At 41.8% G+C, this 17,519-nt stretch overlaps 1 protein-coding gene across 1 annotated transcript in view; it reads left to right on the top strand.

The window, feature by feature from the left end:
* rpa1 (replication protein A1) overlaps positions 1-11,352 on the top strand; it is a 43,799-nt gene extending 32,447 nt beyond the window's left edge. Inside the window, exons 14-17 of the mRNA XM_034700881.1 lie at positions 1,933-2,109; positions 2,933-3,040; positions 3,364-3,450; positions 10,519-11,352. Coding sequence (XP_034556772.1) covers positions 1,933-2,109; positions 2,933-3,040; positions 3,364-3,450; positions 10,519-10,623 — 477 coding nt within the window. The 3' untranslated portion in view covers positions 10,624-11,352. The remainder of the gene's footprint in view (positions 1-1,932; positions 2,110-2,932; positions 3,041-3,363; positions 3,451-10,518) is intronic.
* Positions 11,353-17,519: the final 6,167 nt, after the last annotated feature.

The raw sequence follows: 17,519 nt of genomic DNA, 5'->3' as shown, positions 1-17,519 counted from the left end.
TTTTTTTCCAATGAGAGTTCTGTACTGCTGCACAAAGCTGAGAGCGACCCTGTCCTACTTCCACTTCTCTCATAACTCTCTCCTCTCTGGTCTGAACTGCAGGATTCCCGGTCACAGATACTAACTGGCTTACTGCTCCTCCTTATGCCTCTTTTAGTGAAGCCACTTCAGCGGTCCCATCATCTGGAGCTTTACAATACAGCTCAAGTAGCCCTATCTATTTCTTCTCCATGAAATTCCACACCCACAAATCCTGTCCGGGACCATTAGCCCCCCCCCCCCGTCAGGTGGAAGTTCTTCTTCTGGCATTAGCTCCCTGCTGCTCAGGGAGGAAAGGTTTGACCCTGGGCTATGTGCAGGCTCCTCAGCATGGTGTGTGATGAGGCCTCAGTACTGACAAAAGACCTGCTCCAAAGCTGTCCTCAATCCCTCCAAGACATCCCATACACAGGGGCACGAGGGATCAGGCCTCTCCGGACCCCCCTCCCCTCTAGGCAAAGTGTGGTGCAATTAATTGTAGCTGTCACAAAGTCTTTGTGTCACAATCTCCCGTTTTCACATTGCTCCTGTGCCCTCGCTGACAGTAAGTGGTCACCCTCCTCTTGTTGGCTTGACACTGCATTTGTAAAAGCCTATGATAGAGGCGGGGGAACACGCTTCTTCTGTCAGCTTCCTGCTGCGGCAGCTTGCTCAGTCATACGCCATTTGAAGAGGTGTTTGCTTGATTAATTGGCCCTCTTTTGGAAAAGCAGCAGAGGTTGATGTCAGAGTTGTGTTTGGTAAATCAGAACGGTAATTAAAAGAGCATAGCCAGCGGCTCTTTTTTTGTTTGGGAGCGTGAGGATTCTTTCTTATAATGTTGCTGTCACTTACCACTCTCTCTTAAGGACTGTTTATTTATCCAGAGTGACATGGAGGATCATTTGTCCTGTTAGGGAGTTAATTGGGGTCGAGTGGCCTGATTCAGTGGGCAGCGCCTCAAGACAGGAAAGAATGGACTTTTGCTGTTCTTTACTGGGACTTTCATTGTTGAATAAATTATTCAACTTTTTTTTATCTTTGGCATATTTAACAACATCAGTAGAAGCTTTTTAAAAAAGCTTAGAGTACCCCTCAGCAAGTCATCTCTTAAATGTGTGCTATTAAAAATGAATCAGGATGGTTAGTTCAGGAACATATTTTAAAGATGCATTAACCTTTTCATAAAAAAAGTGAATCCTTTTAGAGACACGATAACTCCACATGACTTAAGGTTTCTCAGTTAACATTTACATATGACTGGCTTAATGACTGGTTGATTACGAGGATGTTAGGCTCAAAGGTTACAGCTGCTGCTCTGCTCCCTAACTGTAAGCCCTTATCAAAGCGAGCAGGGCCCTTGTGTCCTCTCTGTTGTCAGAGCCAATACTGATGTTAGTAAGAGGGGGGAGACTCTGTCCAAAACAATCAGTCTTTACTCCGAGACAACTATCTGTCTTGTGCATTAGGGCCTGCCCTGCGTGAGGGAGCCCTTCTAGAGGAGGAGACACGACGAGCCTCATCTGCAGACGTGTCAAAAGTTCTTCTGTTTGTGTTCATCTGTTCCTATCAAATGGGAAACTCGCTTCCCTCACTCAGGTGTTCTTGGAATGGTCCCCTGAAGGCTGTTTATGTGCAGCCATATTCCAAAGTTTACTTCCCCTGTAGCAAAGTAGAAGCCGCAGCGCTAGTTTGCATCTGTGACAGAGCCATTAGAATTCAGGTTGGGTACGTAGCTCGTGCGGAGCTGCTTTGTGACAGTTCATACAGCGTTTTATGCTCCAGGAAATGTCATGTTCATGTTAATTCCTGCCTTCCTATTCCCAGTATTCCACAGTCAACATACTTAACATACAAACACAAAGGTTGGGAGAGAATCCACTTAGATGTTTGTTTGTTTATATTCTCTTTCAGGCTGACTACTACACCTGCATTGCTACCATAGTGTACCTGCGCAAGGAGAACTGCCTCTACCAAGCCTGTTCCAGCCAAGACTGCAACAAAAAAGTGGTAGATCAACAGAACGGCATGTTCCGCTGTGAAAAGTGCGACAAAGAGTTCCCCAACTTCAAGTACCGCCTCATCCTTTCTGTGAGTAACTCTGCTTTTGGTTCCCTAAAACTTGGGAGTCTTTGTCAGACGTGCCACACATACACTCACTCACACACACAAACATATGCAAATGCACATCTCTGAGATTCCTGCTTTGTCCTGCCCGTATGCTTCTGCTGAGGCTACGGGTATCATCATCTCCTTTCCCATTTCTTTCTTTTCTCCCGTCCTAGTTTCCTAATTCATCTTTCTGCCTCCCAAGACTCGAGCAGCTCCTCTTCTAATGGCTCGCTCCCTGTGGTTCAACACTGGCCCCAATCTGCTCTCAGCAGCTAAATTTAGAGACCTTTTTTTAAAGCAAATTTTTCGCTCTTGTGTTTAAATAAGAGCTACAGCCAGTTAATTTGTGCTGTGCTCCATTCTGCGCCGTTAGTTATTGTACAGAAAGAGCAGGGATGAACATAAATCCAGCCTATTTCGCAGCTCAGCCTTTTTTTTTTTTACACAGTATTGTTTCAAAGAAAAACAACATTGGCAACAGAAAGTCTCTCAGTCAGCAACAGAGAAATTGCCAGGCACCTGACAAAGCAGCTTTTATGTTCTCCCTCTTACCAGTCGACATATTGTTTTTCCTTACATGCTTTAGCATAAGCTGTGAATGTGCTCGCTCTGTATGCATCACAAACGCACAGTGACTCGGCATGCTTTGCCAGGTTCAGCAGCAGGATATGGGCTAATTACAGGGTGTAATGATTCCACAACAACAGAGATCCGTGAGGCTAACATAGCAAAAGTACACTGATCCTTAATTGCGCGTGGCGGCTGTTTTCTCTTACCTTTTGTCGTCTCTATCATCTGACAGGCCAACATTGCAGATTACGGGGACAACCAGTGGGTGACTTGCTTCCAGGAGAGTGCAGAGGCCATCCTGGGCCAGAATGCAGCTTACCTGGGGCAGCTCAAGGACTCGGTGAGATCTCCTTCCAGAAAATAATACCTGCCTCAGGAAATGGCCAGGGCAGGAGCTAAACCTCAGACTTTGTTTCTGCCAAACAAGCACGCTCACATACACACAAATACACTCAAGCATTGACAGACTTTCTGCTTAAGACACCCACTGTGCTTTGTTTCCTCCAGGCATAATATCTTAGAGAATCACAGGAGGCATTTTTCATTGTTCATTTATCAGACACTTGATTTATTTTGCACTTGAGACCGTGATGAAACTAGCCCATGATTAAAAGAAAGCGTGTTCCTCTTGAAATTGAGCCAATCAGATGTTGTCAATTCCAGAACGAAGCCGCCTTTGACGAAGTCTTCCAGCAAGCCAACTTCAACACGTTCGTGTTCCGCAGCAGAGTGAAGCTGGAGACGTACAACGTAAGTAAAGTAGGAAATGTTAATTAGTCCGACGAAGCGCCTGGAGGTTTGTTGTCATCTCAGCGTGCTTTGTAGGCGGACCATATTGCTGCATAAAATAGAAAATATGCTCCTGTTAAAAAGCTGTGAAGAAAAAAAGAAGCAGCTTCAATCCACAAAACCGCCGTCATTGCTTTGTGAGCTGAAAAATGCACAGCACGTAAACAGCTACTTTATGCTTTTACCTGTCTGTGCCTTTTTCCTCTTTGATAGTTTCCCCATTTATGAACAAAAGTGGCCGCTTTCATTTTGACTGACAGAACCATCTTAGAGGGGAAAAAACAAAAACAAATACGTGTGTTTGTCCAAGACTGCTGCTCATTTTCAGTGGCTTTGTGAGAGGGTGCACACACAGATTAGTCGCGGTCACCATTTCCTGTAGGCCGCACAGATAGAGGTTTGTTTTTTAGGGAAGCACATAAAAGAATTGATTGGGCTGGGACTCTGAGCAGGAAGTCTGGAGCCGAGCCAGAGGCTGCATCCGCCTTCAACACACAGAAGAGGCCACTGTGTCTGTCGCATTCAGCTCAGTATCCCCGCTGCCAATGGCACTGCTACAACCATGTATTGGCTGCTGCCTCCAAGCCCCATATTCCTTCAACAGAGACACCTGCAACCTCTCTTTCAGCTTGTTTTCTCCTTCTCTATGCGACAAGCCAGCCATTGTGCCCCGCTGTCACATGTTGTCATGTGCACAATGTTGAACAGGCTTGATGTGGGACCCAACAGGTCCTCAACGGTTAATGACACACATCCATCGTGTTGCATCATAGTGGGAATTGAGCTTTGATAGAAGTCTCTAACAAGATTTATGAAACCAGCGGAGGAAATTATACTCATTTGTAATTCAAACAAGATGCTGCATCAGTCACACGAGGAGTGTGATGAAATTATCCTCTTTAATTACATTAAAAGACACGTTTAAAGGTCACCCTGGGTAAACCTAATGTAGGGAAGGTATGCATAAAATCATTAGACATGTGCATGTGATGTTAGCACTGATATAATTACTCTATTAGTGATCAAAAGAAGCTAGATTGATTTAATTTGTGAATATATATTAACAATAATACGTCTCTTAGATACGGTGGCCCTGAAGGACTAAACAAATTTGCAAAAGATGAAACACTTACAAAGTAGGAGACAAATTTACATTTTTGAAAACATTTTTACTTTTTATAAAACAAAATTACATCAGAAAAACACTTACCAAAGCCAAAACAAATTTACATTTAAGAATTTTTTTTTACAAAAGATGAAACCCGTTTACAAATTTGGAGACAATTTCACAAACGACAGAACACTTTTACCATTTCTGAAACAAATTAACATCGAGGTAGGGGTCATTTAGTTTGTTTTGATGGAGACAAACCAAACGGAGCGACATGGTTCACATAGAACATCCTCGGGTCTCAGAGTGAGGTGTCAGACCTCAGCTGAAAAAGCATTATGTCTCTGGAAAAACTCTGTCATATCTCCGCAAAACCTTCATCATGTGTCAGGATTCAAATGAAACGGCCTCAGACCACATAGCCTCAGGGTAAACAGAGTCAGGCTAAAGAAAAGTCAGACTTAACGGTAAAAGTGTTCCATCGTTTTTAAAATTGTCTCCAACTTTGTAAAAGTGTTTCATCTTTTGTAAATTTGTTTTGTCCCTCAGGGCCACCGTACTTAGAAGCTGTATCATGCTGCTTCCCTGTTTTATCTTATTGAATCACACAGTAAGCTATCTGAAAACCTTAAAACATATTGGGTGTTCAGTTTCCTGACATTACAGACAAAGTAATGAAAAATGTAAATCATGAGTGGAAATGCTGATATGAAAACATATGGAACACATAAAGCTACAGCATCATCATTTTACGTCAGGGATCAGGCAAAGGACTTGCATTTTTGTGACTTTAGTTATGAAACTGAAGCTTTTGTGACTTGATGTTGTAAGAAACACTCAATGAAGCATAAAGTTCCTAATTAGCAAAACCTCCTCATTGCTGAAGAAACTAGTGTGGCATTAAGGATGAAGTCAAAAGCACATTCAAGTCTGCTCAGCCATGATTAATCTCATTCTGGCAAAAAGAAAACAAACAGGAAGTCTGTTTAGGGATGAACGCGCTGTGTCATTGACAACCCCAAGACTCGACGCTGTTCAATCAAAACACGCCATTAATTACAGAATAATCATCAAAACAAACATGATGTGATTAATCCAGGCAAATCATTATCACACGTTATATCTGTGTTTTCAAACCACTGGAATCAATTTGATATTGAGTGCAGGTTATTGTGTTACTCTCAAGATGTCAGTGGATGACTGAGTTTCAATGTGTTGCGACTGTCAAAACAAAATCTTAATAATATCACCTCCCGGTTCTGGACTCGCTGACGGTCTTAAATCTTAAACTTTCCCGACATCAGGAGCGGCTGCTGGTGCCTCTAATATCCACACTGTTGTGCTGCTGATAAGGCTTGTTGTCCCTGTAGGCTGTCTTGACATTGTAAACGATTTCAGTGCCTCAGATAGATGACACTAATGAAAATGATAGAAATAATATGGAGTATTAAATCATTCTTTATTGCAGATTTAGCCGCCTCTCAAACAGCAATGTGGTTTATTTTAAAGCAGACATCTGGTCAGTGAATAGTACCACTCATCTTTGTGTTTGCTTTTATTAACCAGAACACTTGAACACTTCTGCACTGTGGATGTAAAGTTGTCCAAGTGACCCCCAAAATAAAAGTGCCAGAGACTGAAGACCCCTGTTGTCCTGAGGTGGTTAAATGTTCCCCAGAGGAGCCGCATGCTGGAACTTAAGGCTGATTTATACTTCTGCGTCGACCCTACGCAGCAGGGGCTGACGTGGACATGAGCCCCACATACTTGTGCGTTGATGTTTCCATGACACGCAGCAATTCTCCACCGAAACGCTTAAGGGCAGTGTGGTCTCTCTGACAGCCGGTCGCCTGCTTCCGGTCCCGCTACGATCTCTGTTTACTTTTCCACAGCGATTCAGAGCATGTTATGTTAATCTACAGCTGATGCATGTTGCTGTTTATCATACAGACATGATTACATGAAGAATAGAGAGGAGGAGATGAAATACACGGCCAATGAGCGGGGATCCCAAAAGTGCTGTAAATGGGGGAAATACAATGCAGCCAAGCAGGGCTTGCGTTCCACGTCGATTTGACGGGTAGTTACATTTTGGAGGAGGTGCATGTCAGCTACGTGTGTAGGCCTCTGCATAGGTACGGGAGCTATGCGGATCTTCGCCGCAAAAGTATAAATCAGCCTTAATAGACCAATCCAAAAAAACTACATATTTAATTGTAAGACTAGAAGCAGCATCATGTCATCAGGGGTCATATGACAAAAAAAACCCAAAATATTCAGACTTTTTTGTTTTTGTTGCATGGTCGGATCTGAAATGTTAGTAACATTTATGGATAGAATATGCACTTTATTTATTTTTTAAAGTTAAAATTTTTGGCCTTTTTACCTTTTAATTGATAGGACAGCTGAAGAGAGACAGGAAATATGGGGAGTAGAGAGTGGGGGAAGACATGCAGGAAATGGTCGACTGGCCGGGAATCGAATTGCCGACCCCTGTGACTAAGACTGTAGCCTCTGTATGTGGGGCGCTCAGACCGCTAGGCCACCAGCGCCCCCAGAATTTGTACTTTAAATAAAATCTTATTTCTTATTGTTTTGAGGAAGGCAACTCGAGACCCCTGATCAGTCTTGTGACCCCCAGTGGGGTGCCGATCCCCACTTTGGGAACCACTGTCATAGTACATGCTCCAGCTTTGGCCTCCCCTGTGACACTAGCTTGACTAACCTGTCTATCTAGGCTAAGCTAACTGTCATGATAAAGCTGGTGGACAACAGGCAGTGCACCTGTCTAAATGAGTTATCACATAGCATACTACAGAGAGGAGGTTGCACACTGGGCCAGACATCCAGTAACAAATAGTTCAGGGCAAACACACAGATTTATTTTTATCCCATCTTTTGTGCTTTTTTGGGGCAGCAGTGCATGCTGAGAGCGTGGTGTCCAGTGTTCCTGAATCCTGGTCGTCCTGTGCTCTATAACCTTTTTAAACCAACATTTGCACAGTTTTAAAAGCCACTTATGTATCAATGTGTCAAACATCCGATATCGGCAGGTCACACGTAGGTTAAGAATTTAAAGTGAAGTTTGGAGTGATGTTTAAGCTTTTCATCACATGCAGGTGTTTGAGTGTCTGTGCCAATTTACAGTTGACCCTTCTTTCCCGCTGCTCTCTTTGTAAAGGCTTTGTAGGAGATAAAATGTCTTGCTTCGCGTGTGTGAAATGGTGAGTCTCCTGTAGCTTTAAGCGTTCGTGGCGAGTTAAAAAATCTGTAATAAAAAGGTCACCGCAGAACAAAAGTATGTGTGTTGTTCCTCGTGTGCTTATGCATTTACACGCTGGCTGGCTGAAGGGGAGCAGCACAGGTTGTTCAAGTGTGGATCAACACCTCACTTGGTTGCGCATGGATTCTCACACACCTTACTCTCCCACTCATCAGCTGTAAGCACAGTTAACACAATCATCGGTGTATATGTTGAAACACACAAGAACACTGTTAGAATGCTCAGATGATAATTCACTCTCTAAACCTGCTGATGTGTGCTAATCTGTGGTAGCTACTACCATTTGGTTTGCATGCATACAGCTCTGACGGCTAAATTCCACCAGATCCATATCCAGTCCGTCTCTTAACAGTCACGGCACCGGATCTGATAGCTTTCTATTCTAGTCAATCTGTTAACTCCCACTGGATCCGCTCTGTCCGAACGCAACGGATCAGATACACAAGACTTCTATTTTTGCCGGATGTCAGAGCACGACGCATCAATCAGCTCAGAGCAGATGGAGGGGGACAGGAAGTCAGGCACCAAAACAAAATTAAAATATCTGGTTAATTTTCAGAATAAAACACATTGTCTTACCATTAGATCGTTTTTAACTTAACTATGACAAAAAAAAAGTCATTTTGAGCAGAGGCAGGCCTGGAGTCATCAAGTCAGAGGTTTTCAGAGGCTTATAAAGACAACATGGATGAGGAGAGGAGGTGGAGAATCCTTGATTCAGTGATTATTGCGGGAAAACCTTGGTCACATGACTCCAGCTGTCCAGCAGCCCTGCTCCATGCTGAGTTCTGAAAACTCAACCGGTGGGTGTTGACGAATGAGAGAGCATGGAGCCGGACTGCAGCGGATCGGAGACGGACCGGACATGGATCTGGTGGAAGTCCTGTGCGAGCTTCTACACCAGGGGTTCCCAAACATTTCAGCCCGCGACCCCCAAAATATAGGTGCCAAAGACTTGCGCCTCCCACTGTCCCTCAAAGTGATTTAATGTGGCTTAATTTAGCTGGTCTGCAGCAGTTTCCTGTGCCTTTATGAATTAACCTACTGCTACTGATGCTTTTGATAATTAACTGTTCACTAAACCTCCACTTAGGAGTCATCAGGCAAAAAGTAAGGCAGAAAACTTATTACATCTTCTATTTTCAAGGTTTTATTTCAAGTTTAACTACTACTTTTGTGCACATTTTTTACTATAATGGGTAAAATGTACTATTTTTAGATAACTTAAAAAAAAAAAAAAACATTCTTGAAGACATGTCACGACCCTCATTTGTGCCTCGCGACCCCCCTGGGGGTCCCAACCCATACTTTGGGAACCCCTGTTCTACACCATTAGCATAGACAAGGTGTTTTAAGCAGAGCGCTATATCTTATGTGGTTAAATCAAGAAAACAAATCTAATACATGCTCATTTTATTATCCCCTCAAGATTTAGATGAATTATTGTGAAAGTAACCGGCCCCACGTGGGTCTGTACGTCTGAATAGAGGCTTCACCATTTAAAATAATTACATTTGGGAGCTCTGCATTGATAACTACATTCAAGTCACAGAGCTGAGCAACACTTTCTCTGAAAGTTAAGTGGCGACCTTTAAGAAACCCAGGTGTTCTCTTGAACAGCACTTAAAGGTGCCCTGTGGAGTTTCCTTGTAAACAAACTTTTTGTTTATATTCACTGCTTAACTAAGTGCATTGTTTATACTCCAGGCATTGCAAAAATCACTGAATGCTATTTAATCCTCAAACATCTGCAAAGTTAATGATTTGAAATTTCTACATCATGCATTGTTAATATCCTCGTGTGCTATCCCACCATCCTCCTCTTCTCTTTCCCTTGCTGTTTCTTGGCACTCGTCTGAGACCAGTGCATTGCTCTCGATCATTTTTGCGTTCTAATTCACTCGCACGGTGCAAACATTTATACTGCCCATGCAGTGAAAATATCTCCTGAATCCTAACAGATGGCTCTTTCCATCAGATTCCCATGTCGCTCCCGCTTCCTGTCTCGTGCCAAGACAGTACACAGACATGAAAGATGTGTTCGTGCGATGGAAGAGTTGTGATATCAGGTTCATTTGTCTCTGATACTGATGTATAGTGGGATGAATCACTTTGTTCTCATTCATCCTACCATAAGTCAAGCCCTGGTGATGAATTTTACAGTTATTCAATATTTTTGTTTGTAAAAAAGTCAATTTTTCTCTTGTATTCTACAAGACAAGCCGAGAGATTTATATCCTTCTTTTGTGAAAGTGTGTGGGCAACAATCCAGAGGAAGATAATTTACATTTCACCCGCTTGAGCTGCCGGCGATTAATGGAAACAAAATGAGTGTAACCTCTGTTTAAATGCAGAGAATAATGGCCCTGCTAAGAATGACCTTCCTCTGTCTAGACAGCTGTGGAGGTGGTTACAGCTTTAAAAGATGCCTCCTTTTTTGAGAAACATTCATTTGAATGCCAGCACAATTCTCATACCCGCTTCAAACGGCCCACATTGAACTACTTTGTCACCGGGGAGGGGAAGGAGACTGTATATTGTGTTTGTGTGTGTGAGAGATATGCAATGTACCTTGGAGTCTTTGTTATTCCAGCACAGCAAAGTGACCGGATTGTATCATTTCTTCATCTTACAGGATGAATCCAGGATCAAGGCCTCAGTGATGGAGGTGAAGCCTGTTGATCATAAGGACTACAGCAAGAGGCTGATCATGAACATAAGGAAACTGGCCGCTGAGTAGAAACACTCCTTTGTGTTGAGAATACTGTTTTTGTTTTTTGTTTCTGTACAGTCAACAAACCGCTCTAAACATGTGCTAAAGTTAGCCGACAAAGCTTTTGTGTTTTCTTTATTTCCCTTTGTTTGTTTTGCTTCCTGAGAGTGAGAAATCCTCAAAGTTATTGTGACTGTACACCTCCACTTTGTGAAATAATGTTTGGTGACCTGATTCTGAAAACCCCCTTTCCTTTTTTTGTGTGTGTGTGTGTTGGTGAACATAACAGACAATGATTTTTTTTTTCTCCCCCCTTTTCCTCTTTGTTATTTGAGGGAAGCAGAGCAGAGAGTGGGTCAGTCAGCCACAAAAGAAATCATCAGCGTGTCTTAAGTCTGCCGGTAGTTCCTGCATGCACTGTGGTCATGAAGGAGGAGGGGGAGGGGGAGGAGGAGGAGGAGGGCGAGACCAGAACAGTAGCTAGCACTCTTTCCACTTTGTGACGCTCGCAGTCAGAATGGCTCGGTTGGACCTGCACAGTCCTGATAAGACCGTTTACTCTCACTCTCTTCCCCCGTCTATTTCTCATATACTTGCAAACATAAGCACATATACACAGTGCAGACCTATTGGGGAAATGTACTGCAGTCTATTTAAGTAGATACAAGGTGTTACCAGTGTGTCTGAGTCTTTTCAATGTGTTCTGTAGTTCTGTTTTTTGTGATCATTAACTTGAGAATAAAATATTTGTTATCAGTTTGTGTCAGAGTATTTGTATTAACATACATAATAGCATGTAAAAGTGACTCTACCCCTTTCAGCACCTGATCCAAACCTATTAAAAGCCAAACATGTTAGAGGGTTTATTCAAGCCCTGGTACACAATGCCCTCTATCTCCTCAGGTTTGGCTCAGATGTGCAACAGATTCCACCGCAAACTTGACTTTCATGTTGTATTAAAGCAGAACACCAGTGAGGCTGCACCTCCCCGTTTTTCGTGCGATAACATCTTGTTTGTGCTGTGCTGCAGCTGTTGCCTGTAGTGTGCAGAGATGGATTAAACCTGTCTTTAAATGGTAAGGGAAGGTAAGTTTCACCTGTTTATGCTTGGAGATATTGATTTTAAGGTTTGCCTGTGAACACCTCCTTACATCAAGCCGCTGACAATGTTTGGTTATTTGAACTACGGTAATAGTGTGCTTCCTCTGAAGATGTTTCAATGCATCTTTTATAGAATGCGGTATGTGGTGTTAAAGGTCGCCTCTGACGCTTCACCCTGTTCTTCTCTCTGACTGTTAGTCAATCATAGAGCAGCAGCAGCAGAGAGGGCCTGATAGTTTTTGGAGCCTCTTTAGCCACGTGAACAGAAACATTTTATTCAGTGATGCACACAGCACCGCAGAGAGAGAGAGAGAAAAAAAAAAGGCTGTACTCCTGCCAGGGTAAATCTAGCAGTTTCCCCTGGGACTCAGGGCTGGAGAGTTATTTTCTGTCCTCATTTACATCTGGCATCCCATCAGCTTCTATTTGAAGCAGGGAAACTGGAACTGTTGTTGAAGCCTCAAGTGAAGTCTCCTGATAATTCAATCCTCACACCTGTTTTGTAATTTTGATTAAGCTGATTACACAGTTCTGGTTAAGTAAAAAATTAGATTGTGATGCATTTCTAATTGATCTTTTTGCACTTGTTAGAATGAGATCGGCCGACCAACGGGACCGAATCACGTCTGGTACTCAGGAATCGTTTGCTCTGGCTGTTTTTATTAGCAGCAGATGAGCATGGCTAAGTAGGATTGTCACACACAACATGAGGAGAATTTAAAATCTGATCAGGATGTGTGGAATAGCACTCTGCGAGTGTTTTGGGTTTGATTTCATCCTTGCCACCTACTGCATACTGAAAATAACAGCTTAAGAGGTCTATTAAAGTTATTTCTGATGAAAGTATTAGCAAACTATCATTAGCGCATGGTTTGACACTCATGACCCTGCAGTGGATGTCAAAAACTTAGAGCAATCAAAGAGAAAGTTTCCCTATGTTAAAGTTAACTTTGAAGTAGTCTCAACATCGGTGGCCCGTTACCTGCCTGCTGCGTGAACTTCCTCTAAGCACTCAAGTACTCTTTAAGCTGAACAACCGGTTGACATGTTTCTCTTTCACTCCTGTTTTCAGCTTTGACATTTTGTCACAACCTGGGAAAATATCTTTGATTGTTAATGTCTGCCTTAAAAACAACATGGAGTGAATTCTAAATGTAATGCCTCCAAGTTTGAGCATCCAAGGCACCTTGTTACACAAGCCATGTTTATCATTAAATCCTCTATACTGTGTTAATCCGAAGCTCTGGCAGCTGCTTCCATGATTTAAATGTTGGATACCTATTACTGTATTCTGTGCTGGTATTCAGAAATTCATAAAAACAGGTGTGTAGTCGGTTTCTAACATTTGGTTTGATTATGAACCCATCTCCAGGAGAAGGCGATGGTAAATGAGGGTTTAACATCTGGTTGCCTAATAACATCGTTAAGGCCAGTTTGGAAGGTATAGATCTAAACATTTATGCTACATTCAGATACTTCATTAACATGTAGAACATTATGCAACCTACACTGCTTTCATTGCAGCTTAATCCAAGGGATTATGGCTTTTTGGAGCTACTCAGTGTGTCTACTGTGTCAATATAAAGCCCCAAGGACTTAATTTTATCCCCCAAAGGCCAGGGACTGTACTTTCTGAAATACCATAGACTGTATGATAAACGGACGTGGTCTCCGTGATGTCAGCCAAATTGGAAATACTCAACCTTACTTTTGGTCGACCTAGCAAGACGCAAAGAGGTGGGGTCGAGGCGGGCCTTTAGCCTCCTAGCTAACAGCTACAGTGTGCCCGCCTGTCAGTCAAGTCAGCTGTGTCTCTAATTATGCAATTCATGTAATCTTAATATCTTCTTAATCGCTATAAAGAGATTCATGTTGTTTATTTTTTCAAGATCATGTTTTTTGAATGGGTGTGTATGTGGTTTCTGGTACTTCCTGAGCCAGCCTCAAGTGGACACTCTAGGAACTGCAGTTTTTAGCACTTCTGCATCGGCTTCATTACTCACGTCCAGAGGATGCCACTTGGAAAAAAATGGAGTTTTGGAGGCGGGACTTGTGACACTGAGCACTTCTGATTGGTTGTGTACCCAAAGCATTTAGGGGAGCAGTAGAACAAGTAGTTTGACTATCAGGATGTGACCATACCATGTTTAAATATTTAGAAACCTTGTGGGAGATTGTGGCTGTCAATGTCACCATTACAAATCAGGAAGGTTTGTGTTAAAAGGGGTGAGGATATAGAGAGGAAAGGAAGGAAATGTCTAATGTTGGTGATGGTGATATTTGAATAATTTACATTTGAGTTGTACAGCTTTGATAATTATAGATTTAAAGAATAGCACGAGTGTAACCCCATGCTTTTTCAACATGTCCACAGATGCCCACTTTTCATGGTTCTCAGACCCTGATGTAAACACTAGAAACAGTGTAAGAACTATTTAGTCACTTGAAAGAAACTGAAGAACAAAGGAGCCTTAAGTCCCTGGTACTTTTGGTGGAAACGCACCTTCAGGAAAGACACTTCAAATTGCTCTCAAGCACCTAAATCTGTTGTAAATTGTTGAAAACTGCTATTTTACAAAAGTGCCACTATCATCCCCAATGTTGCCTGCAAGGTCCATAAAATTCCCCTGTACTGGATGGTTTTTCTCTTTATTACTTTAAGCACACGCTCGGCCCTCTCGATAATAAAGCTGTTAATCCTTTGCAAACTCGATTACATACATTGTTGGAAGCTTTAATGGAGCCATTACAGAAATTGAATGTGGTTGGATAGTCCATATAGCAGCTACCTGACAGTGGAACAATCACTGCTCGTTGTGGATGAGAATAATACTGACAACGTCTTGAAATAATGCTGAGACTTTTCAAAAGAGCACATCTGAATCGTCATTGTGCTCAGAGGCAGTCAGCAATGTCTTTATTAAATGAGGCTTTGTCTAGTCTGCTGGTTGTTAAACTTTCTGTGCATAGTGTAAGAGAGCCTACAGGGGCTGAATAGGCAGGACGTGGATCCCTCTGCAGTGCTTTAAAACAAAACGGAGAGAAAGAAATGCGTGCATCTCCAGATTCATAGGGCCTAGTTTTTGTTCTGGTCCAGATTTATTAGCTTATGTGTTTGTAAAGAACGTGTTCAAGGTTTAGTGTTTGAGTCTTGGGAACTGTCAACCTAACGCCGCTCACATGTATGCACCCGTATAGCTTCTTTGTTGTGACTGAGCTATTCCAGCAAGGAGGAAATGAGAGGAGAAAATGCAAGATCTGTGCTCCACTTCAAATGGGTTGAGGAAAATTGCACTGACAGTCAAAATGTCTGGCAGGTGGAAAGCTGATTGTTACAATAATTGTTGCAATCAAATAAAGTAATAATCTATTGTTGCCCTGAAAAGCATTTCAGATTGAATCTGTAGATACCAGACTGTGTCGCGCCCTGATCCTGTTTCCACTTTAATTGGATTTGTGTATAGATAAAGTTCTATTTGTCCTCTCAAGCACTAGATTATAAGGCCTCGCAGTGAGTTGGTATTGTTTCTTCTTTGCAGTTCTTCTTGTCATTGTCAATGCGAGTTGCTCTGAATAGCACTTTTTTTTTACCTTGATTCAATTTGAATGAATTGTTTTTGTTTTGGTTTCTTCGTTGCAACTTCTCTCAGTATAATGTCAGGCTAAGGATAGATTTTCTTTATACAATTCTCATCATAAGTGTTGTGACAATCTCCAGTGTCTGCAATCTTCTCTTGTAGAGTAAGCAGTTCAGGTAGCAGCACAGGAAGTGGACGAGATGCAAGGATTTGATGTTTTTGGGTCAAGACTGAGGCAGATATGATCTCTGTCCCTGACAGTGTTGTAGTGTTGGATGAAAAGCAGATATTTTCTTTTGCCTGACTTGGCACACCCCCCACTCAAACACACTCAGTTTTCTCACTTGTTTTATATTCTGTCCTCCTATTCAACATGCAGTAACCTTTATTTAAACCGTGTGCGTGAGAGGTTCTTATTCATGTACCCATGTGTAATGAATTTGGCTCTCAGTTTAGGTTTATGTCAGACACAATCAAAGGAAAGAATGGGGTCAGTGTATTGTTTAGATGTATTTTTTTCTATTTCCTGTAAACTGAACATTTCATATAAAGGACTTTATTGAAGTTCATAGGTAACCATGTCCTTATAAGACATTTTAAGACCATTATTAACAGTATTGTATTATTAATACTGAATATGTGTAAATAAAGGCATTTTTAACACACATAATACTGGACTCAAACACCTCTATATAACTTGTGAAAGCAGTTTGTTAAAGCCTGATGAGATTAGCATAGTTTAGAATTAAAGTTTATTCATATTAAGAGATTATTTTAATGCACCTAATATGAGGAAGTACTCATTGTTAACCTTTCTTTATCACAAGGACTCTTATAATATACATGTTAAATACTTGATTCTGATTGGCTGATACCCTATGACAAAGTCTGCCTGTTGACAGTGTGGCAAAAATGTTAGTTTTCATTTCAGACTGGTCTTGAGTGTGGAGAAACAATACTAGTGAGAGCAGCTTGAGGAGCTACTTGGCTTTAACAGTCTCTGATACGGAGAAGTGGAGCGAAATCCTTTCCTTCAATCCAGGCGACAACAACAGAACTGGTGAGTGCATCTCTAAGTTGCCAATCTCTATAAATAACTTGAACCATAATCCATCCATCCATCCATCCATCCATCCATCCATCCATCCATCCATCTCAGCTTTTCTGGGTTCCGGTCGCCGGGCCCCATAATCGTTAGTAATTATAGCAACAATGCTAAAAGTTGTGACATTTCCCACTTTATGCTAAATGGTGTGTCAACGTGTTCATGCCTTTAGTTGATAGCCTGGTAAAAAAGCAGGATAATGTATAGTGAACAGGTGGTGATGCAAATTAGAATTCTTTAAGGGTAAGATAAGACTCCTCTGCTTTACGTTGACATCTTGCTCACCCTGTCAGGATTCAAATTTGCATGACTACTTGTTCACTATACATTATCCCATACTTGGAGAAATGTAATTCCTTTTCATATTAAAATCACTAACACGCTTTAAACAATGCTCAACGAACCAATTCATCCTATGTGTAATGTACTCATAGGTAAGAATTGGGCATCTGAATAAAGTATGTGAGCATTAGCAATTACCTGCGAAAGAAATATGTGCATTCATTTGAAGAATTACATATTTTCTTAATGTTTGACTTTCCCCCTCTGTCAACTGCTCATGTTACACATCCTTCAGCAAAAGAAAATAAGTGTACTTTGTCCTGCTTTAACTCAAGGTTTTGATTTCTACATCTTTCTTTTATGTGTTTCAATCTGTGCAGGAGTTCTCTGAAAGATGAGAAAAACATCTTGCGAGCATGTGTTGTAAGATTCTGATGTAACTCACATTGATTAGGCATGATTTCCATATGTATTAGGAAAGACGATCGTTTGTCCTGTAGCTGTCAGGTTTTTTTTTGAAAGGCCCAGAATCAGCACCACAGGGGCGTTTTGAAAGGTGCTGGTGGAATATTTTTCCAGACACTCATTACATTCAAGGAGGGAAAAAAGAGGAAGAAACATCAAAGGTTCAGCACGTCACTGAAATTACTATTCCTGGTACGGTTTCCAATATCGAAATAACTTTGAAGTTTCATGTTGCTCTTTTGTAAACCCCACAAAGGAACTGACACCCCATGCTTTGAGATCGGCCAGTCCTTATTCTGTATGTGCAGGTGCACATGACCTTGTCTAGGTTCTCTTTTAATTGGATGACCCGCTGCTTTGAATAAGGGCCGCTCATCAGTGAATATTGAGGA

This window comes from Notolabrus celidotus, chromosome 14, assembly GCF_009762535.1.
Source record: "Notolabrus celidotus isolate fNotCel1 chromosome 14, fNotCel1.pri, whole genome shotgun sequence".
NCBI classification, from domain to species: Eukaryota; Metazoa; Chordata; class Actinopteri; order Labriformes; family Labridae; genus Notolabrus; species Notolabrus celidotus.
The sequence above is the reverse complement of the archived record's forward strand: the minus strand, read 5'-3'. Positions and strand labels throughout refer to the sequence as shown.